This window comes from Hippocampus comes, unplaced genomic scaffold (genome assembly GCF_001891065.2).
Source record: "Hippocampus comes isolate QL1 unplaced genomic scaffold, H_comes_QL1_v1.1 scaffold57, whole genome shotgun sequence".
In the NCBI taxonomy this organism is placed as follows: domain Eukaryota; kingdom Metazoa; phylum Chordata; class Actinopteri; order Syngnathiformes; family Syngnathidae; genus Hippocampus; species Hippocampus comes.
In genome coordinates this window covers 68,863-95,023 of record NW_017805039.1, presented here as the reverse complement: position 1 = coordinate 95,023, position 26,161 = coordinate 68,863, and the positions used below count along the sequence as shown (strand labels likewise).

The window sequence follows — 26,161 nt, the reverse complement described above, 5'->3', positions numbered from 1 at the left end:
CATAATAGCCAGTCAAAGAACAAGACGTTTGATGTATATCCAGTCCCCTCCAAAAGTATTGGAACAACAATGTCAGTTCCTTTTTTTTTTTTGTTGTCGTATCCTGGAGACATTTGGGTTTCCGACCAAAAGAGCTCCAACGTTATTTCATCATAACCTCACACACACATCCAAGTCTAAACCTTGAATGGCGACCATCACGGTCATTGTAGGCAGAGGATCTTTCTCTTTGATTCAATTTCACCTTGATTGTGTCCATCCTTCCAGATAGGAGGCATCAGAGGTGAAAAATCTTGAGTTCATTTCGTCTCTGAGGGAGTCTAACAATTTTACGCTTTTTTTTTTTTTTTTTTTTAAATATATATAAACGGTTGCAGGTCAGTGTCACAAATGCCCCCCATAGCTTCAAAGGAAATCAAGGATTTAAAGCATGATTAGTCACAACAGCGCATAAAGCAGGATTGAATATTTTGTTTTTTTGTTGTTTTTTTTGGGAATAGGGGTTGTTTTAATTATTATTCACCCATTATCACTTATCCTCGTTATGGGATCACCATCCCAGCTAGCTTTCGGTAAGAGGTAATGTTCACCCTGGACTGGTTGCCATGTATAACTCTCAGCAGAAATGTTAAAAAATGATTCAAGGGGTAGTCAAGTATGTAGTAGTAGTAAAATATGTCCCCTACTAGTCTAAATCTGATATTCTTATTAATAATGTATTTTTGGAATATGAATAATGCAAAAAAATCATTAATTTTTTCTTTTTTTTTTTTTTAAATTAATGGAGCTGAGGAAGCTGCCATTTTGCTTTGGATTGCCACTTGATGTCGACTGAAAATGATATCACAGGATAGGGGTCCTCAAGGACCGGAGTTAGTGATCCCTGCTCCAACCAATTATTACAACATTTAACAGTGATTAAAATAGTTGTCGATTCATTTGATAATTGATTAGTTGTCAATCAATTGATTTCATTTGACACCTCCAGTGAGTTCAAATATGTTGACAATGTGTCTAAAAAGTTGGTGTGTTTCGGGAACCTCTTGAGATCACAAATTTGTAGTTATGGCAAGGGAGCCTGAAATCATAGCACCTTCAATTTTATTTTATTCTGTGACTTTAACAATAAACATTTCCTTTTTTGTTGTTGTGTGTGTGGAAAAGTGAGAATGTTCAATGGAAAGGAGCTGTATTAAATCGGTTATTTTTGGCTTTGATGTCTTGATCAAGGTCAGTGATGGCTTCAGGTTAAATGTCAAATCATTCCTCCAATGTTTTGGTGAGCGTGACTCAAAAGCAATGGCAATAATGTATTAGTTATTATATTTGACCCATCTGTGTATAATACATGATTAAAGAGGGTGATCTATGGTCGCCTTGGCAATAGCAGAGAAACGTTTCTCCTTTTCACCTGCCAACTTAGCAAATGATTTAGGGGCCATTATTTTTTTTTCATATAAACTGATAACATATTGTTGCTTGAACTTTCTGCTAAGGAACTCGCCCCCCCTGCCCCCCACCCCAGTTAGAGCCGCTTTCCCAAACTTACACTTGAGTTTGCGTAACCTTGAAGCTTCATGTTCACAGATTCCCCACTTTTTTCAGGGGAAGGTCTGATGTCTCAGCCTTGGCATTTTGCCGCTCCGAAATCCTTGCTTTTTTGTCTCGGCTCTCCCACACATTCCCCTCCGTTATCTCCACCCCTCTTTCAGCTCCGCAGTGGAGTGGAATATCAGGCTTCATATAGTACGCGCCGGCAATAAAAAGTCAAGAGTGAGGACATGGTGATTGGGAATTCCTGCCAAGTTGTAATGCTCCAAACTGCAATTAGCGCTTGGTATTTACTCGCTATGAGGTCAAAGCCAGGTGTCGCTCGAAGTTACCATCATGACGATCAAAACTTTTATCATCAAACCTTAAATGCTTGACATCAGCCATGAATTCACATAACAATGAAGCCATCAATTCGATGAAGTTGCGGGTTGCCGTATTTAAAGCAACTGCAGCGCTGCGTGCTTATTTAAACGACTATTACGAAACCATTCCAGCAAGGCTACTTTAAGGCCCTTCCAAAAGAGCAAAATGCAGGTGTTAAGTGTTGCAGCTAGTGTTCTTATCTGGGACATTTTAGTCTGGCAGTCATTCACGGCCTTCATAGTGCCCCCTCCTGCTGCAAAATAATGAAGTCCTTCAAAAGGACGGACACAAAAAAAAAAAACCAGGATGACCTAAAAAGAAGTAGGGGACCTTGTAACATCCGAATTGCAAAATGATATTATACAGTATCTGTTTAGTGATGCGCTACATTACATCAATGTACTCCTCAAACTCTCCCACGCCTCTACTTTTGTTACGCATTTAGTTTTGTCCAAAGCGGCCCGCCACGTGATGTAGTCGGTCTGTAATGCTTTCATCGCAGACAGCTCCGCAATATCTCAAATCAATTTATGATGGGGAAAGGAATGTACAAACTGTCTTTTGATTTGTTGAATGAGAAATCTGACGGCGCTGGCAACTAACTGACATGTGGTTGTGTTCCAAACTAGCTGTAATTCATGTTTATTTTATTTTATTTTTTTTCTCCATCATGGTGAGCATCCAACATTTTCCCTCTAAAGCAAACATGGTCATTTCCAAGACCTGCTTCGGAAGCAACACTCTCTGTTTGTCATGAGAGCAACATTAGACTGACACACAACATCAGAGTGAATGTAACGTGGCAAGTGCCCGTCGTTAATCGTACTACTTGTTCCTCCGCCCAACCTCACAGTGAAACACCCGTGAGACAGTCAAAACACCGGAAATAAGTACTACGACAGGTTTATGTGTCAAAGTTCCAATATCCATATCACTGTTGTCGTTCCATAAGCTTATTTGAAAGAGAGAGGAAAAAAAAAGCAGACTCTGCAGGGTGCTTATCTTCACTCAACATTATTCAGATTTAGTCACAATTCGATGCGGGTGATGATAGTCAATAACGTGCTGTTATGTCTCCATTGAGTTTTTGCACAAGGAGCAAAAGAAAGTCGTTGCCAGTTCGTTCAAAGCGCGCCTTGGGTGTACTTCTGAATAGATTTCAACAGATCCATCAGAATAATGTAGCAGAATGTTGCACACACTTGGAAAAAAGATGATTTGTTTTACCTTAGCTTGACTCTTTTCCTAAACTGGGCTGTTTCTTCATGTTTTAACACTCTATGACTTCGAAATGTTTTTTTTTTCTTCCCCCAATGCATAATGGCGCTTCAAATGTCACCGAATGATTGTTTCTCCACTATTGACATTTTCCACAACGCAACCTCACGTGGTCTGCCATTAGAACCTGGAAGAGTCTCTTTGCATATCCCAAAGAGGCTGGCGGTAAAAAGGGATCGATAGGCATGATTATGTTAGGATTGCTCATGCCGATGATGGCTCTCCTGGTGAATTGCTGTGCCGTTTCTTGAAATCTGGGTTTGGATGCGTGTATGTGAGACTGATGGATAAAAACCGCAGGGAAAGTTTCCAGGGGAACTGCAAAAATTTAAATCCCTGGTGGAGAGCTTTTGTTTTTCCTAAAAACAGAACAAATATTTTTGGCATGGCAAGAGAAGCTCAGATGTTAAAAAGCCGGGCATATTCCTTTTCTGGTCTTTTATTTATATCGCCAATCATGTCGTTCCACTTTGGCTTGCTTGACTTGCTTTCACTTTTCAATACCGTGAACACGAGTAAGAATACCTCCGCATGAGCGCCACCGTTTTCAACAACCCCGAGCCGCCTTGCGGCGCAGGCCGCTCCGACGTTAGGCAGCATTGGGGGCATACGCTTGGTTTTTGCTGTAGCCTCACAAAAACAAAACAACAAAAAAAAGTCACAAGGTGTGAAGTCAGGGGAGCGGGGAACCCATTCGAGCACATGAGTCGAGTTTTTGTGGCTACCGAGTTCCAATTCAGCCCTCGGGATTGGCCTCCCCTGGTTTTAGACTAACACCTGCCCTCGGAATTTGGTGTTTTCATCAGTGGTGGTAAGAGCAGGCCTTCCGCTGCATAGTTTGACAAGGAGAGATCCAGAGACATCGCACTACGGGTTGGAGCAGACTGACGTAAAAAAAAAAAATCTGCTTAATCTTGTGCTGAACTGCAGATGGGGGACAGAAAAAAAACTCCTCCAATACCGAAGTGACTGAATGCTGATGGCCTCACATCTGTCTAAATGATACCTAAATGAAATACAAAAAAAGTAAGATTAGAACTGTAGTGACTTTTGGGACGCCCTATATTGCAGTTGGAAGTCTGCCATTAAGTGACAGTCTGAATGTGTGAATGGTTTTCTGGCATCGGTTTTTGGACAGCTAGCTCGATGCCCTCTACCATGCGACAGTTGTGGTGTACTCATCTGTCTCCGGGTACCTCAGGCCTTCTGTGTTCCATAGACATCACTTCATCCTACCAGTCGTGTCGAGGGCTCCGAGTGGGGGGAAAAAATGCAAAAACTAGTCTGGAATTAGAAAGGATGAGGAAAAGGTCTTCCTGCAAAATCATTCTTTAATTTGGAATTGTTATTGCTTCTCAACTGGTTGAGATGATTGACTTCTAGTTCCGCTGATGATGATGTCTTCGCCTTTTCTTTTAGCAGTACAGTACTTGTATGTCCCCAGTAAGACTTCGGGGAAGGACCTCTATGATTTTGAGTGCTCACTGCAACAAATGAAAGATGATGTCTTAAGTCCTCCATTTGGTCACGGTAGTTGAAAAGCATCCAGGCGGGAGATCGTGGGTGGATAAACCAAATGCAGGGCACTTTTTTAAATCCATGTTGTGCAATTGTTTAACTGTAAAAGAAGTCACGGTACCCGAAACCATCGTTTCATCAACCCTCATGCCCAGGCTCCAGATTTTCCCTCTGTTGTTGCATTATTTGCCCAATGTTTACCTCTTTGAGTATGAATCATGAAGCATTTGCGGAATTCATTTGAGAGTGTGAAAATGATTTGGCATTGTCTCTCTGCATTTGGAAGCTCTTGATGATGACAGGTTACGCAATTTCTGTTGTATTAAAAATTGACATAAAAAAAAAGGTAGCCACCTGTTGTGTGATGTACAATAACATTTGTCAGCTTAGTTCATGCGGTTGTTTTTTTTGTTTGTTTGTTTCTTTGTGGGGGCATGCCCCTACACTTGGAGATTTTTATTCAATGAGAAACAAAAGAAAGTCGTCATGTTTTCTTTCTTGGTGCAACCCGCACAGAAAGTGAGACTGTAATTAATTGTAGTCATGCGAAATAATTCTGACCAAAGAGAAATCCTACGTCGAGGCTGCAAAAAAAAATTTGTGTGTAGCATACTTGCAACTCCAGTTACCCCGAGCAACCAATTTGTCTGTTGTCTGTTATTTCAGACCTGCAAGTTTGCGCCCCCCCCACCACACCCTCCGAAACCTCTTCATACAATCAAACAAAAATCTCTTCCTCAATTAAATAGCATTGCATGAGCTATGACTGCACATAATAAAGATGCGCAGTCAATCAATGCGAAAGTAATTATGTGAGCTTGCCGATGTTTCTATTTGAGTGACTTTTTTAGTAGCGGGCTGGGAACATGTAATCCTCCTTCAAGTAAGTTTCTGCCTCAATTAACCATGTCTTCCAAAAGGATGCTTGGCTCCTCTCAGCACAAGTCAGAGTGACATTGAGAATGCAACATCCACAATAAACGGGGTCACGCTGCACCTTAGAGCGGGAAAAGCACCGCTCGGCCCATTCTCATCCCTGCATCGTGCACTTATAAGGCGACACATTTGAATTTCGTGCGGCCTCACTTGAATGAAGAGGAAAACGGTCGTTCTGTGACGGAGTGACGAGCGGGAGTCGGTCTTTGGTCACAAGCGCGACCTCGCGCTTTAAATTTGGCCTTCAGGTTTTCCAAGCAAGAAAAGATTTACAATACCGTCATGATGTAGCCGGTGAAGCGTTGCTTCCCCTCGTTGCATACACCCTAGTTATCTTGTCAACAAGCTCCAGGAAAGTAGCAATTACCTTATCTGATAATGTCCTCGCAGCCACATCTTAATAGCTTATTTCTCGGCTCTATTACACTCATTGTTGTCCAGAAATGTGTAAGTGAGGCACCAAAGTAGTCCATTGCAATGATGTGTTCCGGAGTTCATCATGATAATGAGCACTTCGGTTTGTTTTGAGTGAAGCCGAGAACTCCTATTTAATCTACTGTGCCACTTTGCGTATTCCATTCAATTCATCAATACTCGTGTCTGTGGAACGTATGCTAATATAAACGCTTGTAGGGCTAATCATTGACTCTCGTGATAGCTGTTTTTAGCTTTTCCTAGGCCACGTTAGGAAGATACAAAAGTTTGTGGAGGGTAACAACCCAAACACTAACGAGCCATTTTAACTCGTTACATTTTTTTTTTTTTTTAAACATTACTTTTTTTTAAAACTTTTTTTTTGTTTGGTTTTTTTTTTTTTGAGCGGCCTCTAGGCAGTATCCACGTGGCCAGTTGGCCCCCTAGTCCACTCCAGGGTGGTCACAGGCAAACAAGCAGCCACAGTTACATAACTCCTATGACGGGGGGGAAATGCCAAATGCTGGAGGAATTGACTCCAAGGAGCAGCATATGCTTTATGTTTACATCCCTTTCTGCCGTAGGAAGGCACTGGAGCACTAGATTTCTGGAAAATGCTTCCCCACATGTCTTACCTAGTTTCTTGGCACCATGATGGCACCAAGGGACTACTTTTCTTTTAAACGGGGCTTTGGTACCATCTTGTGGCGTCTTAGGGCGGTTTAAGAAGAGTTTTTCAGCAAATAATGGAGGATACATTTCTTTCATGCGTGAGTAGTGAATCACAATTATGTTGCGATGTTGGATAGGCTACAACTGGCAGCGTCCCTGAACTGGATAACAGTAGAAAAGGGATGGATGGTTTCATTGTTTTCCAGATGCACAAGTCTCAAAGACTGAACAACTAAAGGTTTGGTTGAGTCTTGTAAAGGTGAGAGGGCCACATGCGGCTGAGCATACAGGAGACAGAGCACAGCTTGATTGGCTCATGCCGTCTTCAGAGACATCAACACACCAATGCGCGATGAGCCTGAGGATCAATGACAACGTGGATTCTTCCTGATCTCTTTTTGCCAGGCTTCATTGGGCCCGTACGTTTTCTTTTCTACTGCAATACATGTGAGACTGTTTTTCGCGCTATCCAGAAGGGAAACGAATCATTAGTGTCACATTTAAATTTCAAACAGCGTCCAGAATGCCATACCGTGGTACAGTCAAGTATTTAATTGTATTCTTCTTCCTTTCTATTAAGATTCAAAGAAAAAGTAAAGAACAATTATGACCTGAGTGTTTCTGATGTGATTTAATTGTCAAACAGGACTGAAGGCAAGATCTTAGATCCCTTTCCTGATACGTCAATTTAAATCGGTGTGTTGTTTTAGTTAATACACGGAAAAAACATTTTTTTAAAAGCCACATCAAAATTAAAGAAATACATACAATTAATGACAACGATGTGCCGTCGAGGAGATTTTGAATGCCATATTGTTTTAACACTCACTGCTTGTTTGTACCCCTTTTCTGTGTGTGTGTGTGGGGGGGGGGGGGACAATGCTCACATCTTGTTCAGTTGGTGACATGAAATATATTAGACCAATATCACCACTTAGTGGACAAACTACTACATAGCAGCAATGAAAGGTGGACTGTATCAGCAAAGTTCCAGGACTGGCATTTCAAGCTGCGAGTTTTCCCTCTTCAAAATAATAAAGCTTGAGTCTTATGCACCTTCCCTGCCAATTCCTTCATGCGCTTTTGGAAGGATTCTGACAGGATCCTCCGCCGCAGCTCCATCATCAGACAGCATCTTGATGACTCACTGAAACTTTGGAAAGATAGTCGTGGGGGGTGGGGGCGGTGATCACACTGGTGAGTCAGGCGGTTGCTCCAACACAGTGATGTTCTTCTTGTCCAGGAACAGTTGGATGCTCAGGACACTGTGAGCGAGTGCGTTGCCATGGCGAAGCAGCCACGAGTTGTCCTGTCATAACTTTCTCGCCTCTTCTTGCACACTGAATGAAGCATTGCAGGATCTCTTTGTGGACTTGCCGGTTGATTGTCTGGTGCCAGGGGAAGAACTCAAAGCAAACGCTACCTCTCACGCAGAAGATTACAGTTTCGACTTTGAACTTACATTCTCTCACTTTCTTTGCCCATGGCAACATCAAACCCTTTATTTGGAGTTGGATATATTATTAGGTTAATTGAAGACTCTAACTACATTGTCTATAGGTGTGAATGGTTGTTTTTCCATACTGTATGTTCTTTGTGATTGACTGGCGACCAGTCCAGGGTGTATCCCACGTCTCATCCCACAACAGTTGTGATAGGCTCCAGCTCACCACCTCATTGGCTAAATTGCACCGATGTACCTAATGAAGATGCTAAGTGTTTGTTCGTTTATCTGTGGCAGCCTTGCTGAATTGGCCCATACCGTCGACCAAAAGGTGTCAGTTTATGTATGTTTTATTAACTTTCCAACTAATGTTGCAGTTTGGCAATGTGATAAACCGAAGTGGGATTATCCATCCTTGCAAAGTGTCATTATTTAGAAAAAAAAAACCTAAAACTATCAGTCAAATGTTTATAAAACGAGCTTGAATGATTGCACAAATGCCCTTTATTTTCTTCTTTGTCAATTCATATCATACATGAGCTTTCGGGGTTCATTATAAATCTATTTTATTTCACCATTGCTGTACATTTGTAAAGGAGGAAGCCAAACAGTATGAGAATTATAGATTGTTTTATTACACAATGCTGAGTGACGTTGTTTTCAAGTTTTTACTCTCTATATAAAAAAACCTAAAACTAATAATAAAACTAACAAAAAACGTAAAAGAAGGATTTTTGAATCATAAAAACTTAATTAAAAAAATAAAACTAACTGAAGATAAAACACTGAAGTCAAATGAAATAAAAAGTAATCATAATTTAAAAAAAATTAAAAATCCAAAACAATTATAACCCGGCTTGTCCACAAGAACAGGAAGCGCGCAAAAGGCTGATAAGCGTTTTGTGTCTTTGAGAAGTGTGTCATGATGAACCTGAGCGCAACCCCCTTTGACCTCAGCAGAAAACCTATATTCGTGTATTTTTATTTGCATGGTACCAAAGTGGTTCAGATAGGATTTCATAATGGTGAAAAGAAATCAATAACAGCGGTAATGATTTCACAGTATTTGTTTCCAGTAACACACACACACACGCACGCGCACACACACAAAGTTCAGCAATAATAATTGAGCAGAATTTCTTCCATTGTGTATTATTCACATATTTTGACATTCAGTCGTACCACACGACATATTCTTTCATAAACCACCTCAAATAATTTGTTCACATGGACACAAGCTTTTGGCCGATTTCCTTCGTGATTCATCAATAAGATACAAATGGAACAGATCGGTAGAGAAGAGGTTCCCTCCTGGCTCGTTGACTTGGCTTCTCGGTTGAGGTCGGCGTCGTCTGGTAGGCCAGTGACGCCTCACTTCGGGTATTTGACAAACTGACACTCACAGAATCAGAGTGTCCGACTCAGCTTGTCAAATACACTAAGTGGGGGGCCGGATCTCCCCGAATCAGACTTGACTCCTTCGAAGAAATGAACATTCACCGCATGCCCACCCCTCGAAAGCAATCGTTTCTCGGTTATTCAACAACGAGCTGAATGAGTTACCTGCGGCGTGTGGGTGTTGCTGCTGAGGGCCGAGGACTCTCGCCGCTCCCGTCCTTTGACTGCGACGAGCTGACACTGACAATCGGTCGGAGCATTTCGGCTGCATTGCCGCAAAGGGGAAGTCAAAACGAGGAAGATAAGTTGAGCGGCTCGCTCGCAGGAAATGTGTGGAAATAAAGTGTCAACATGTCACGGTTGTGAAATGCTCTTGAAGGCTTTCTCGGACAGACGTTGTCCACGCCTTTCGTTTTGCGGCATTTCAGAGTTCTTATCGATGCATTCAGAAGGCACTTGCGGCACTGATGATTGAGAGTCTGTCAGTTTATGAGTTCATTCAAGCTCACAAACACCCCCTGAAAAGACGGACCACTTTATTTGAACCCAAGAATAACTTCCTCCATCGTTCACCAGCTACACATACTGTAATTGTTTCATGATCCTGGTCACATTCACTTTTTCACGGCCAGTCTTTGAACTAACTGAAGTACTGATGTCTTTCTTCTGAGACACCGGAGTTCAAATTCCTGCCCGCGGGTCATTTCCTGGTTGACAGCCAGTCGCTAGGCACATCGAAAACGATTTACACACATCCATACCAATGGAGTCTTCTCTAAAACTAGCATGCAAACGTGTTTTTGCAATCTGGGAAGAAACCCGGAATGAAATCCCACTCAAGCACGGGGAGAACACCAAAAACTGCACGCAGAAAGGTCACAACCGAGACTCGAACACACCACCTTTGGCTGACGTGCCACCCAGAAGCTGTCCAACTGCGTTGTGCACTGGAACAGAAAAGCTCAAAATTGGAAAAGATAAATGTGAGGAAACAAGCACACTCTGGGATTAATTTATTGCTTTGTTCCAAGATTTTCTGTCTGCTACTACAACAGCGCCGATACAGTACATGACAATGTAGAAGAGAGGTTCTTGATTAAGATGTCAAATTCGAGTACTTGCATTTCTTGGCATAAATAAAATGGCTAGTTTTAGTGGTTTCATGTTATGCTTGATGAAATTCTGACTTAACAGAGAAACCCAGTTAACCAGTTTAAATTTGGTTGCAGTACTAATAGGCAGTGTCAGGATAGAAATCACTTTTTTTTATTGTTGTTTTGTTTGAAATTCCTCATTCCTGCTAACTGAAAAATGAAAGCGGCTGCATTTGAAGCATTACACGACGCAAGATGGTTTCTGAGACATATTGGTGCTGGTGGTCTTCACAAACGTTAAGCGCTACAACGGTCATTCATGACTGCATTGAGGCCGCAAGTCACATAAGCGGTTGAACCAACTTCTGCGAGCAGCAGCAGGCCAAGATAGAGGAAGTAGGAGGTGAAGAGATGCCTCCCAAGTGTGCTCTTGAGAAAGAGTAGAGTGAACTTTCATCAAGTTGTTCCCCAACAATTAACTGAAGAAACAGGCCGCAGTTCAGTGGCAGCCACATTTCTAAATTCAAGAACTCACACAGTAGTAAAATTGTTGGCGGGATTTCTGGTGACAGGAGCTTGCGGCAATGTGATGCGTCCTATTTTATCTATTTATTTATTTTTTCCACCAGACTGAAGCTGAACTGCGAGCTTCTTATTCGCTCACCTGTCACCCACCTGCTCTATTATTTGTATTTAGTCTCAAAACGGTGAGTGAGATTTGAGTGAGGAGTGAGATTTCTTTTTTTGAGTGAGGAATTTGTGTATCACTAAACGCAAGACGTTGTGCTCCTACTAACTGTTAAACTGAGTTGAAAACATGTATAGCAAATAGCACAGTACAAATGGATTAATAATAATACAGTGTGATGCACAATGAAGAAACGTTTTTCGAATGTATTTGTTATACAGCAATAAACGTTATCATATCTTATCTTATCTTATTTTGGACGAACACTCCCAGAAAATTCTCTTCTTGCCAAATCGCCGACACTCGTGAGCTAAAGACGCCATCATGTGGCTCATCGCAAAATTACAAGCACGGTGGTTGCAAAAAACTGCCGGAGGCGATTGTGCGGTGGTTGCTCGTTCTTCGGCCCCTACAGAGATTAAAGGTTAAGTACGAACGCTGTGCGGCTTTCGTACTTTTTTTAAAAATGTACAGTTATCATACCGTTTTATAAGAGTATTTACCGGCGCGTTCCGATTTAGCGTACACGTTTGAACGTCGTCGTAACTCGAGGACTCTTTCAAGAGGCGAGTTGCAAACAGAAAAGACAAGACCAAGCACGTTTTTTTCTGGCTTTTATTCACTAGTGAAAGGAAGACGAAGCAAAAATTGGGCAAGGCACTGTCTGTCAGATGGAAAAAGATCATTATGATTCAATCCTTCATATTTCCTCTTTTAAAGAACTCCTGGAGGCAAACATGAGTGAGGTCACCTCATCACACGATGATTTGCCTAAACTTAAAAGGATTGTTTTTCAGGTAAAACATACAGTACAGCTTCGTTTCAGTTGTCAAAGGCATCTAAAGGTATTCAAAATAGCAAATGCATTCTTTTGTTTGACGGCAATTGTTTAAAGAAAAATACTGTATTGCAATTGCATCTAAGTAAAAAAATCATTTAGACACATTAAAATAGAAAGCAACACCTACTGCTATAATACTTTTATTTTGACCTTTGAAAATAATGTCAATACATCTTTCAGAGACGAATCTATGAAACAAGCAAAACCCTTCTTGTGCCTTGATGCCAAAATGAGGCTAAAAACGATGGCAATTACATGTTTAATTGAAAAAGAATGTTGCTGTCAAGAACTGGAATGTGGATTTTTCTTTCATCGGTGCAATGACACGGTGTGCACGGGGGGTGTTGCTTGTTCCTTCAACTTACTAGAAGAGCCACCAGCCACTTCATTAGTTTACAACTAATAGCGTGCTGCGGATGCTGGAAGTTGTATCATACAAAAATATCCTCGGTGTTTTCTTTTTCTCTCTATTTTAACACCGTACATGATTTGATCACATCAGAATAATCCAAATCCCAAAATACAAAAGTCATTAATTAAATACATACAGCATATTAAAATGTAAGAACTAGAGATACTACTCATTGTTGTTTTGGTTAATATTGAATACTGTGATGTTCCAGTGCATGTTAAGGGAATTATGCAAAAAAAAAAAAAAAAAAAGGTCTTTCAGATGTGATTTAAAAAAAAAAAGATTAAATTACAACATACCAACTTTAGAAAGACATACTGGAGGATGTTGAATTGAACAAAATAAATGGTCATGCCTTGACAACAGAACTATTTGATTAAAAGCTTATATATTAAGCCTAAACCCAAGAGTCAAAAATATAAGTCTGATGTACGTTGTGTACGTGCAAGAGCTACAATCTGACCAAAATCATCCAATCAGATATGAACGCTTCAGGGTCACTTTTTTTTTCCTTCCATTTTGAAAGCTTCCCCTTTACAGACAAACATGATGAGCATCATCATAGCTCATCACGCAGATTCAAATTTAACACTACAAACTAAAAGTGTTTCTTATGGCACAAGTTTATTCAGTCTGGATCCCAAAAGAAAAGTAATTCATTGTCTAATTCTGCACTTTAGATGCAACACCACCACCGAAATCAATTCATACGACTGTTTACATTGTACAGTATTTAAATGCTGTGCATCATGAGATCATTAATACGAACAGAAAACTCAGTTTGAATGTGTACAGCAGAAACATTAAATTTATAGCTAACAGCCACAGAGTTAGACTGGCCATCAGGTTTTTAATATTGGATACAAGGAAGTGACAGAAATATGAGATGAAATTATAATTGGTTTGCTTGATGTGTCAGGAAATGTGGTCCATTAACGAAATGCTACAAACCCCCCCTAAGTGAGGAATGCACTGTAAAAAAATACATGTCCCTTATTAAGCAGTGACTTGCCTAAATTCAGTTAGGAATGGTAGCAATTGCAATTTTACAGATCCATATTTGTACATTGTGCTGTGTTTGTGCAGCCATGTCATGATTTGCAGCTGATCATTTTATTTGGGGGGGGGGAGAAAGAGCTTGAGCGACGCAGGACAGCAGTCCAGCAGTCCAGTCAAGTGGGCTTGGCGACTTCCGCATCACATACATTCAAACTCATCGATGCGCTGCTTGGTGTTTCCTGACCGGATCTGCCGGAGGGTCTTGTACTTGTCTCGTCCTGCCCGCATGTTCTCTGCGTGGATCATGTCGTTGACCGTCTTCTTGGTCTCGTCTCGGGCGTTGGCCAACTCTGAACTTAAAGCCTGGAACGACAGTTGGCGCACATTTCTCAGTGAGGCGTCTTAAAACAACTTCCCTCTTCCTTTCATTCTGGTGAAAACTAGGCCTCGAGGGTCACAAAGGACAGCCAAGCTTTTCCAGTCTCTTGTTATTTGCTGAAAAATGTGTACTTAGGCCAAAGCACTGTGAAATATTGCTTTGGTCCCAAGGAAAAATGTTCAGATGAGTTGAGGAGCTTCATGTAGGGCTTCGCCATCGTCTTGAAGCATCAAGTTCTGTTTTCATGGTGTAGCCAAAAAATACTCAACTGTCATAGCCCAACCAAACGACTTTTTTTCCTGGCATTTTGGGAGTCACGGGAGTGTTTAGGGAGATGCGTTGACATACCGCTGTCTGAGGGTTGGTCGACATATAATTATTACTTACAATGGAAGATGAGAGTGGAATGGGAAAATATTTTGGCTCATTGAGTTTCGAAGGAGGACGGGGATAGCAGGTCTGCCTCAGATTTGTGATACTCGGCTGCGACCTTCCTTTGTGGATGCTCATGAGTGCTATAGAGGATGGATGGTCGGATGAGTGATAGGAGGGGACAAGAATGTGCTTCTTATTTTAAGATGGTCTCAGCACACTGCAGTATGCGGTGACCTTTGCTAAATCCATCGGTGATTTAGTACTCTTGCTCGAATGTTCTGCCTACACGCTCCACGGTGGACGCCGAGGCCAGCTGAAGGGTCAGTACGCGGCGTTCTGAACTGTGCCACTTGAATACGTTTAGAGCGCAGTGCAGACAGTCGGTTCTTACCGTCGACTGCGCTAATATATTCGGGTCCGCTAAAAACAACATTTAGATTCCACGTGCATAACATAGCCCAAACATTCAACCCTTTGCTGACTCCAGCATACAAGATGATAAAACAGCTGGGTGTAAAACTGTGTGAAAATGTTACCAGAACAGCCCGCCCCACTGCATCGGAGCTGAAATATCGCCCCCGCCCGACGCTTCAGAGAGAGGCAGAACAATTAAATGTTGTACCATTACATGGCAGAAGGTACAATTAACCTTTTGCCACTCATACAACAGAAACAACAGCCTTGTTTTCAACTAAACAGGCCCAGCTTTCACCTTGACTAAGTCAATTTGTGAAACAGGATCATCACAATTTCAGTCTACTCTGTACTTTTAGTGATTTTTTTTTTTTTTTTTTGGGCGGGGATTTTCCTCATGTAAAATGTGTGCCTTGGCTCAATGAGGTCGTGAGACTTACGAGTAAGTGTTTCTGCAAACGTTCGTTCTTCTCCGCCTCGGTCATGCGCTCCTCCTCGCTGCGGTCCTTGTACGTGGCGGCAGATGTAAACTCGGCGCTGGCTTCGGCGCTGCTTTCGTCATTCTCGTCGTGCTCGTTCTCGGTGTTGAGGGGCTCCTGAACATGGGCCACCATCACTTTGTTTTTGAGCTCTTCTTTGGTCTTCTCCAGGTCCTCCTGCACCATGGTGGCCTGAAGTCAGAGAGTGCTCGTTAAGGGTGGATGGAATTACATTGCAACGTATTGTGAAAGTGACTTGTTTTTCAACCGCTGTAATAAGAACAAAGATTTATCGACACTCTGCATGTAGCAAGATAAATCCACGGGTTGCACACCTTCTCTTGCCACAGCATTGCCTCCTCTTCTTTCTTCTTCTTGGAATCCTCCAGGAGGGAAATCTTTGAGGTCAGCTCAGCCAACTCGGTGGCCTAAAACAACATCGTCATCCTTGTCTGAGTCGCTGATCATCAAAAGCGCCAAACCAATGTAATCTGTACGTCGTGTAACGGACCAGGTGCTCTTGGTTCTTCATCTGGTTTTCTGACTGTTGCAAGAGAGCCATCTTGGCATCCTCTGCGCCTTTCAGGTCCGACTCAAGGCGCTCAGCCTCCTCCTGGGCTCGTTTCCTCTCCATCTCCAACTCAAGGGCCCTCAGTGTTTGCTCCTCCAGCTCTGCGCAAAATCACGTCGCATGAAGATCACTCCGGAACAATAATCTTAGCCGACATACTGGCCGGTCACCCACCTTGCTGGGCTTTTTTAGTCTGCTCCTCGATCTGCTTTAATCGCTCCATTAAGTCCTCTTTTTCCTTTTCTATCTTCTCCTTTTCCTTTTCCACGGCTTCCCTTTTCCTCTTTTCGTTATCCAGCATAGCTCTAATAAAGCATTGAGAAAATATTTAACAGTGTACTGTGAATGATGCAGCGAACTTTGTTGAGCTGAAGACAATACAGTACTTCTAACAGTGACTGTTAGAGCTTAGTGAGATTTATTAAGTGATGAAGCAGATGATTAACGCAGTGTTGATGCACATAATGTTCGGAGATTTGGATTCTGTTCCTTCGTAGCCAATCCATTTTAATTTTTTTAAATTTAATATATGTTCCGTGAAAAAAGTGACTGTTACCGTTCCATCTTCTTGAGATTCTTATCCTCCCGAGCTTGCGCCTTCATCTGCTGTACTTCGATGGTGTCGGGCTTGCGGCGGCGCATGTACAGCTCGTGGTTTCCCATGCAGAGAGACAAAATGCGCTTGTTGATGCGCAGCCTTGGAGCATAAAATACAAAGTCCTAAAAAAAAAAGGATGGAAAGATAAGTGCCGGGTATCGCTAAATGAATGGGTGAAGAAGCAAAAGTTTAACCTACTGGTGCTTTCTTATCAATTGGTTTGATGACGAATTTCTTGTCATTGAAGGAAATGTTCCTGATTTCACTCCAAGGAAAACCAATTTTGGGTGTCATTCTGTGAAATAAACACACAGACTTCAGTATTGATGACGAGCCCCAAAAACTACAAAACGGGTGGCAGTATGACACACCAAAGTCGCGTAGACGCTTACTTGTCATTCTGCTCATATATGTTCAGTCCCAAAGCGTCCACTCCCAGCCATAACTCCGTTCCTTTCTTATTTTTGATGCTGAAGTAGTTGACTCCATACATCTCCAGGTCTTGGGCGATCTTCAAATACTCCATCATGGATTCCTCTCTGCGCACACAAGCGATAGCTTTGAAATACCGGATTGGTCATGCGTTTGACTTTTAAACTAGACTGGGAAATAAAAATCTCTCATCACTTTGCCCAACTTAAAACTTTCGGATCCCAGCAAACCGCAGACACTTCCGGAGTTCCTCAAGGCAGTTTTAAGACTTTTGTACAGTAGTTCTCGAATAGGATCTCACGGAAGACCATCATCCCAAAGATAGCGGACTTTAGGTGTCAAAAATGCCTCAGGCAAGAATCGAATGGCCTAACTCCATAAATGTTGGCCGCTGTCATAAATAGCCGTCTGTCTGTGCCATTTGTTGTTTGAAATAGCTTGTGATTTATTTCTGATTTCAGATCTATGCTAGGTTATGACAACTCAAAGAAAACACTAGCCATGAAAAGTGTTATCGTGACCTCTGGGTCCTGGCCAGTGTTATTATTTGAAAAGTCACGCCAAGCCACTGGAAGAAGCATACAAAGGAGAAAAGGCAGAGTCAGATAAAGTTTGGCCGAACAGTACAAACAGAACTAGTAACCCGTATAATGAGCTGGGAACTTCTTATCTAATGAGACCGAGAAGGAGGAGGATCGGGGATTACCTCATCATTCCCTTGTGTTCTTCATGCCAAACTTGAATCCTCTCCTCCCACTGGTCCTTGCTGAGTTTGTGCTGGTCCAGAACTCTGCCGACATAAGTGGGTCAGAGGTCACGCGGAGGTCTAAAGAGGCTGATCCGAACCTCAGATGACCATGGCTCGTCTCGTCGATCAACGAATTCGTGCGGTCGGAATTACCTCTGAGGGAGCAGATGCTCGTTGGATAGATAGCCTGGTGTGTGGACTTCCTTGTTGTAGTCAGCGTACTTGGCCTGCACAGCATAGGAAGCCAGCAGGACGGCTGTCTCCGGGGGGCAGTAGATATCGTCATTTAGAATTCCCTCCTTCACCTGCAGGAAAAAAAGCCGCTGGGTGGCATCCTGGATTAACTCCTCTGAGACGTCCTCGGGAAAGAACTTGGCACGGAACTTAAATAGTAGCGGGCTCTCCTTCCTCACATCTTGGGCGGTCACCTGAAACGATAAAAGTCGAATGTAATGTTGGTGCAATATTTCACTCCGTCGTTCGATAGCGACAAAGACAGGAAAATCAATCAAGCGCTCACCTTCTTATTGAGCTTGAGCCACGTAGATAAACCCTTGGTATCCTGGTACTGGAGTCCAAAGTACCAAACCTCCCGCAGCCCAATTGTTTTAACAACCTGAAAAAAATATACATACAGTATATTTTAAAAAAATAAATAAATAACCCCTAGACTGTTAGCACATTCTCTAACAGGTATTTTAAAAGTCGACAGTAGGCATGTATTGTTTTGGGAGACAGTCTATGATGCTGTTCTCTGCCATGCATGTCAACTACAACCACAAATTTGTATATGTAAGGTATAAATCTAATATCATTCAGTAGAGGTGAAACATGTGACATTTGTATCGTTATTGCCAATGTTATGAATTATGACCGGAGGCAAAACTAAATGACTATTTTAATGTGTGTCCTACCTGGTCAAAGAGTTGCTTTCCTGTTGTTGTGGGCTGAATGGCAAACTCCAGTTCCGCATCCATTGTGGTGACTCTTACACTGATCTAGGGTCAAGAACAAATGAGATGAATGAACAATGGAAAGTGACAATAACATAACATGGACATGAACATTCATTTAGAAACCACTGCATCAATGTTGTGTGTGTGAACAATGCATTTAAAAAATAAAAGTAAAAAAAAAAAATGCAGTCACGGACAGGTACAATCAGGCTTCAATAATAAGAGCATACTTTTGTTAATTTCATATTCACGTTGGTCAGGTCAAATGAAACAATTGAATGTCTTTGGAATTGGAATCAATAGAAAATCATCAACAGTGATGAGACAGACACAACATTTACTTAATCCTTCACTGAACACTCAACGTGGACAAGCCCCCCCCCCCAAAAAAATCTGACTGTGTAATGAATAATTCAATTTTTCCTGCGACTTGACTCCATGAAAGCCCATGCGCCCGTCTAGCGGGTCTCAATATGGAACTTATCTCCAGGAAGTAACCACATCCTCTGGTGGTGAGACCTTATGAGGCCTTTGGCCGCTGCACCCTCATGAGAGCGGCCGACTTCCTGTCATGTACCAAGCAGTCGAGCAGTCAGCTCGCTGCTCTGTGGTCTGCCAAGAACATACTCGTACACCTATTTGCAGAGAGTTTGTCACCACTGGGGAACTTCCTGTTCAAGTCAAGAATCCACTGAACTCACAAAAGATATTGAAACAGGAATGCGGAATGTATCGTAAGAACCGCCCTAATCAAGTCAGACCTTTTTTTCCCGTGCTTTTGCAGCAGTGATGTGACGTTGAACTTGTAATAGTTAGGGAGCGAGGAAAAAAAAAAAATCAATAACGTGCGTCTCCTGCATTAATTCCAACTTGCCGAGGTCATACAAATATTATATTTAGCCTGGAATCAGCAAACCGATTGTCTGGCAGTTTCTCATTTCTCTGCCCACTTGGAGATGATGAAAAAGGCAGCACACACGCCTGTTGGGAAATAACTGTGCAGGCTGAGGCCCACGCCTGCCTTCAACAACAATGGTGCGCATTATTTCCCACTAGTAGGGGCTGACGAGAGTGTTGCGTTCTTTCCCATTCATGTCAGCAGAACCCCATTTACAGCTCAGGACACTTGCCCCTCTGTCACTTCCTGTCATCGCCAGCAGTTAAGTTTGTCGGTCAATCTGGGTCGACGCCAAGGAGCGACAGAAGCGTCTCGAATCAGATCGGGGAGTACCGCCAGTGGTGCGCAGGATTCCTCGAGTGGGAGACAAAATCATCACGGAATGAAATGCTCAAACTGTGCATAATGTTCGAGCGCGTTAAAACTTTTTCTTTTTTTTCAAACTAGGACCGTACTTTTGTTAAGTACAGTACATTTGCATTGAATCTTTTAGTACCGTTTGTCTTCAAACGTTGACTGAGGTACAATTTAACATTTATGTGCAAAGCTCGTTCATTGATTAATTTAAGTTTTAGTTTTTTTTTAATTCAAGCACAGCATTATGTTAGGGGCTTACAATGAATGAATTATACTTGACAGGAAATAAAACGGCCTACTACGCTTACTGTATTTTTAATGTTGGTCTTTTTTTCAAGTTGTACTTGCCGTTACAAGTTTGAGAACAATTCCAAGTCTAAAGAACCAAGACGTCGGGAAGAAAACCATTTTAAAAACCTCATTTGATCTCGCGATGACTCGGCTGGACTTTCAGCCACTTCATTTCCTGAGCCCGAATGACTAACGTTGCATGAAAAAAAGGAAGCACACGGCTACATTCTCTGCTTCTGTTAGGGTGTGCCGCCTACACTATTCTTAGCGCACGCTCACCCGCGCCCTCTCGACTCACGTGCCATGTTTCCATGCGTTCGACCTCATCATTTTCCCACCATGGCAACTGCACAACATACACTGCCAAAATAACACTTTTCACCATCACCATCATACGACAGTGTCCGATGATACTGAAACGTTTGTGATGTTGGCATTTTTAATGGCGGCGTTTGCTTTACTCTGACTTAACATGTCTAAGAGAGCCACGCAGCTCAAATCTCATTTTCCTATTGATGTGTCATCCCAAAAACAGTGATCGCTCCATAAGTCACCATAAACATGATGTAGACGGCCACAATATCCCAAAGTACAAATGATATTTTGAGAAAACGTTGTAGCCGCCTTCTAATTACCCATATTAAACCTATGCTACATATCTTCACAATGATGTCAACTCTAACACAGTGAACATCCAAAAAGTAATTGATACATAGAACTGGTTTATGGGTTGTCTGCGAGGTAGAGTGCCAAAAAAAAAAAACAAAAAAAAAAACACACAATTTGAATGCAGTTCATACTGTCTGTTTCCATGCCTTGATCTAGATTCTCATCGATATACTATGAGTTTTTTTTTCTTGGTCAATCAGCTGTCCCTCAACAAACTTCCGTGGCGTAAGCCTGCTGACTAACAAACCAGCCAACAATGTATTTACAAGACATTTAACTACACGGTGGAGATACTGTAATATTTTTTTTGCTCAGGCTCATGGCACTTGTAAATGATCTCAGAGTTGGGAAGATGAGTTAAAAAAAAAAAAAAAAGTTTGTGACATACTATGTAAGCTGTCGGAACGGTTGTACAGAAAAAGGCTGTTAAACCTCCCACCTCGGTTCAAACGCCCTGTGGCTGTGTGTACTGTTGTGTGTCTGCAGTCCAGATGTGTTTACAGCTGAGGGGCTGGATGCAGCCGAGCATTACGTTTCGAGAAACCCTCGAGTGTAAACTGGCAGACAGGAAGAGGGAGGGATGAAGGAGAGAGGATGAGCTTTCTTTACAAAAGTGAGGAGGGGTCTTTCCCATGACCATTGTTCCTAAAATATACATACTTGTGCACATTCATCTGCTCATACATCTCTTAGCGCCAGAGCCAAGTCCCTTTTGTTGGCGAGGTAGTTAACATCGGTAATCCTTCTCTACCCTCCGTCCAAACTGGTACTTTGCTCAATCAACTCATGAAGGCCTGTTCACTCTACCTTCATACCGTTCACTAATACTTGTGCGTGAAACGTGTCATTGAGTCCGGGGCAGAACTTAAAATACAAACGTTTGGCAAAACCTCAAGCTTGTTCTTATCTTTCGACAACCTTGATTTGATGTGAGCTATAAACAACGGGAAAAAAAAAATGGACAACGGGTAGAGCGAATTAGCACACAAGTATTAGAAATATGAACATAAAACGACTTACTTTCCGAAATGTAATTGCCACACCAGATCCGAGGTGAAAATATCCCACTATTTGTGTAAAAAAATTAAAACATTCACTTTTTCTACCACCTCTACTCCTACAAACTGCTAATCTCCTCCGCTATGCGCACTACGGCCTCCTTAAATCCCCTGCTAGCATACCTCCACGTCTTTCCATTGACCAAATCACCATAGCCACACACACTCAATGTTTGTCCCTTTCGCAAGAAAACCACCAATGTTGTTCACCTACGACTCAAATGGTAAGTCATACCCTCGCTTTTTTTCCATCATGGATATTTGAGTGACAAAGTACCGGTATGTTGAAAATGTTGACGATACCGAATGACCGTTTAATACTAATGTCCAATGAAAATGTGTCACGATGACTTTATTTGGGAGTGTTTTAAACCCGACACAGTAAAGGAATCACAGCAACTCGTGATAAAATGGCACTTGGCTGATAGAGTGCTCCGGTGCAATCTTGAGTGGTGCACGGCATGTGAGGAGCAGGCTAGGGGAAGCTGGGAGGAGAGAGTAGCTGGACCGTGATGTGAAAGTCCATATAAGGCTGCAGGCGAGGAAATTACCAGAAAGGAACTGATGTAAGAGCAGAACATTTGAGTCACACCGTGACTCTCTTGAGAAACTTAAGAACTTGAGTGAAGATGGCAGAGAGGCGCAACTTTTGGAATCATTGCGATTCATCAAGACTGAGACAATTGACTAAAACGTGTTTTTTTTTTTTTTTTTTTTACTGCCGCTACAGTTCTCCAAATACAACTTTCACTTGGCAAAAACTGAACTTTGTTGCCAAGTCAGATTATCTCGCTTCCGTCTTTTCTGTATTTTGCCTCCCCTGGTTTCCAAATAACCTTACCGAGGCACAAGTTAACAGCAATCTCTGATCATGGGACGTACTAAACTTTTCATCGCGAAAGCAGAAAGCATTGTTCCTCAGTTATTCCTGCCATCATTTATGGCCAGTGACCTTCCTCTCGATCAGATATTTGTCCCCTTTCAGTTTCCGTTTTTTTTTCCTAACACTAAAGCAGAACATCGAAACAATAAAGCAGCATTGAACCACGTATTGTCTTATTGCTTGTAAACACATTGTAAAAGCGTCTTTTGAGCTTCTCCTGGCCTGTGAAGCCTGTGCAAACAGGGGACCACGCCACCGTTGTTGAGGCTAACCGTATTCGAGCTGCACTACTCAGACAATTGGCACATAGACGGTCACCTAAGTAACAGACTAAATATATTTCTAAAAAGCAGTTAACACATTCTGGGCTTTGAACAAGCCTCATATTTAAATTCAATGTACATACCTATATATTGGGCATTCTAAAATAATAATTATTAAGTTCTGGTTGTTCCTCTCACAAACCCAACAGAGTTTATTTCAATTCACGTCGTTATTTCTTCAGACTTTGCCATATTAAATCGCTCAATGTGACAGTGGTGTTGATGTCGCGATACATTTTGTTTCCTTGTTTGTGGTGTTGATGTCGCGATACATTTTGTTTCCTTGTAATGTAATGACTTGAAATCTCATATCTTTCCAAATTTTTTCTCCTGATATTGTAACTTTATCTTAGTAATAATATTAAATTGTATTTGTCATAATATTTCAAGTTGTTTTGTAGTTTTATGGCCCTACTTATTCATACCGGTGCATCTTATGTCCCGCTGCTTTTAATAGCTGAAATCCTCACTTATAGAAGTGATGATAACCGTTAAGCGCAAACGCCAATTGAAACAAATTAACTTAAAAAGGCAGAGCCCATCAAAAGTGTACTCTATTTATATTGGGTGCAAGATAAAATATATTGAGTGCAGCTGACACCATTCCGTGTGGATGACAAAGCACCAGTTCCAGTTTTATGTCTTTGAAAACGACTCGTGTGAATGCATTTTACTTTTTGCCTTCATTAATGCTGTTGATATCAAAGAGGGCGGGGCTGCTTAATCACTTTGCAGTTATTTTTTTTCCAAGGAACCTGCTTAAAACTCCAATTAAACCTTGCATCTACAAAACCATTATTTTTCTGAAAATTAAGGTCATATTTTTGAGTTATTCAAAACTGTATTGTTGAAGTTCTTTCGTGAACTTCAACTTCCAAAAAATGACAGAGCCAAGTGGGGAGTGACACTGACAAAATTTGTGATTTGTGAAAAAAAAAAGTTACATTTTCCAATAGGGGGCTTCCGCCCGACAGTTACAAAGCGCACCGCTAACTGCCATAAAACTTTTTTTTAATGTTTCTGCCTAAATATTTATGGCCTGTTTAATAGAAAGGTCCTTCACCAAATGAAAAGTAATTAGATTTAAATATTTATCCATCGCCTCAAGCTAGGAATGCTACATGCATGCAGGCATGTCAGATTTATCTGATGAGACAGTATGTCACAATCATCAGAGCTTTTAATTGGCCCAAAGGGAGGAGTAATTGCTTTATGTTGTTGCTTTATTGGCACTCAGGGCCCTACGTGTACATCTGACATATCCGTTTACTGCAGATTTTATGGACCCCTGTTTAAAGTGAATTGTCTGTTTCAACTTAAAGTTGGTAACCAAAACGCCATTGATAAACAAAGATGAGCATTTAAACATTTATAATGTAGAATCAGCAACACAAGTCATGGGTAACAATTTTACTGTCCCACCAGTGTGCAAGATTTTTATTTCATGTTTTAGCTCATATACATCAAAACGTGCCAACAGCTCAGAAACATGAGCTTTATGCGGTTTGAATTAAACAAAGAGTGTGTGTGCTACCCCCCCATTCCCCCAACAATGAGAGGAGGGGTCCTCTTCATTGTTCCCAGGTATGCCAAGCTAAAACGGTTGTTAAAGTTAATAAAATATGACGTCACCCCAAAAACTTATAAAAACATCTATTCATGCAGTAAGAGCCCGGGGCTGAAGGACACACAGCTGGGCCGGCTTGACAGCTCCAATCTCGGTTTCTTAACCCGCTAGCTAGCTCTGGCTGGATGTGGAGGCCTCCGGAAACACGAACTCTATGGCGACCGGGGAGGGGTTGGGGGAACTGGAGGGCACTCTCCCAGGACAAAGCCACACTGGGACGGGATCCTCAAACGTGCCTCTCGTTGGGAGACGTAGGAAGCGGGGTTGTGATATAAAGTAGCTTCAAGGCCGCCATGAAAGATGTGATTTAAGGCGCACATTTGAAGAGGCACTGGGGCGGGAGCGCGCACGCGCACTCTCCTAACGGAAAGTATTGTGTCGTCGCGTTAATATAAAAAGACTACAATTAACCAGCCGAAGCACTTAATAAGTAATACACACAACAAAACAGCAATCACATACCGGCGTTGGTCATATATCTTCGTAGGATTCTGTTAAATGTGAGCAATAACGAGATGTTTGCGAGATAAAGATAGTTACGTTCATTCAAGCTTACCGTCTTCGGCATCTTGTCTTTTGTTGGTCCGGTTCGGGTTAGAAGAAAGCAAACACGCAGAAAAAAACAAACAAGGACTAAAAGAACAGACGAGCGGTTGTCGAAACCACCAGAAAACTTTTTCCCATCAGAACAACGGCGCCAGTGAAACGCCTTCCTGTCCAAAACGAGTCCAACCGATTACTTGTTAGCTCGATTTAAACACACAAAAAATAACAAGTATCTCTTGAACTTTGGAGGGGAATATTATTCTTTGTGTCGCCCTCGTCAAAAGAAACGGATTCGAAAGCTCGATTTCCTGCTAACGGTACCCGGACTCTCTAACCACACCCAGGCCGATGACAGGACAGAAGCCAGACAGAAAGAAGGAGAAGCTCGGTTTGGTTTGGGTTGATTTAGTTGGAGCCCGCAGACTCCGCCTGCTGCCTCTGCATCATCATGGCCGCACACATTCACTCTCTCGGATTTTTTTTTTTTTTTGTCAGGCAGGCTACTGTCTGTACTTTTATTCCTTCTACCTCTGCGTTTTACTCGTTTTTTAGGGGGTCAAAAGCCTATTTTGACAAAAATAAAGCTAGAGTGATGAATACCACCTGGGGGTCCCAAGTAAGAACTTTTAAGCACATCCTGTCCTAAAGCACCCCCACCCCCGAAAAAACCTGCGTGATGGATCACCAAATATATCTTGTATTAAGTGTTGTCTCACAAATAAAATTAATTACAGTAATCTCGTCCATCGTGGGCTTTATGTTCCAGCCCAGCCCATCTATAAATGACATCCATGATATAGAAATACACAATTTAAATACTCTCTTGGCATGTTTTTTACACTACCCTACAGTGTTTATACTAAAAAGACGTACAGAACATTATGAAATAAAACTTAAAGGGGGAATTTGCAGTATTAAAACTGCTAGCAAAGGTTTTGATGTATAG

The 26,161-nt window shown here is 41.9% G+C and overlaps 1 protein-coding gene and 1 long non-coding RNA gene across 3 annotated transcripts; both read right to left on the bottom strand.

The window, feature by feature from the left end:
- Window positions 1–8,792: 8,792 nt before the first annotated feature.
- Window positions 8,793–9,939, bottom strand: LOC109512372 (uncharacterized). Its single transcript, XR_002167512.1, has 2 exons — window positions 9,743–9,939; window positions 8,793–9,657 (listed from the first exon to the last, which is right to left on the bottom strand). It is a non-coding gene; the product is annotated as an uncharacterized LOC109512372 (long non-coding RNA).
- A 2,021-nt stretch (window positions 9,940–11,960) lies between these two features.
- On the bottom strand, window positions 11,961–25,600 carry LOC109512371 (moesin-like). 2 transcript variants are annotated; one of them, XM_019864030.1, is made up of 13 exons: window positions 25,226–25,600; window positions 18,522–18,605; window positions 18,128–18,223; window positions 17,761–18,035; window positions 17,566–17,649; window positions 16,820–16,966; window positions 16,626–16,722; window positions 16,386–16,549; window positions 16,004–16,134; window positions 15,770–15,930; window positions 15,594–15,686; window positions 15,220–15,450; window positions 11,961–13,974 (listed from the first exon to the last, which is right to left on the bottom strand). In XM_019864030.1, the coding sequence occupies exons 1-13, from the start codon at window positions 25,235–25,237 to the stop codon at window positions 13,810–13,812; spliced, it is 1,740 nt and encodes a 579-aa protein (XP_019719589.1). In that variant the 5' UTR covers window positions 25,238–25,600; the 3' UTR covers window positions 11,961–13,809. The 2 variants fall into 2 exon arrangements, with proteins under 2 accessions (XP_019719589.1, XP_019719590.1); XM_019864031.1 differs by lacking the exons at window positions 17,761–18,035; window positions 18,128–18,223; window positions 25,226–25,600 and having other exon boundaries at window positions 18,522–18,580.
- Window positions 25,601–26,161: the final 561 nt, after the last annotated feature.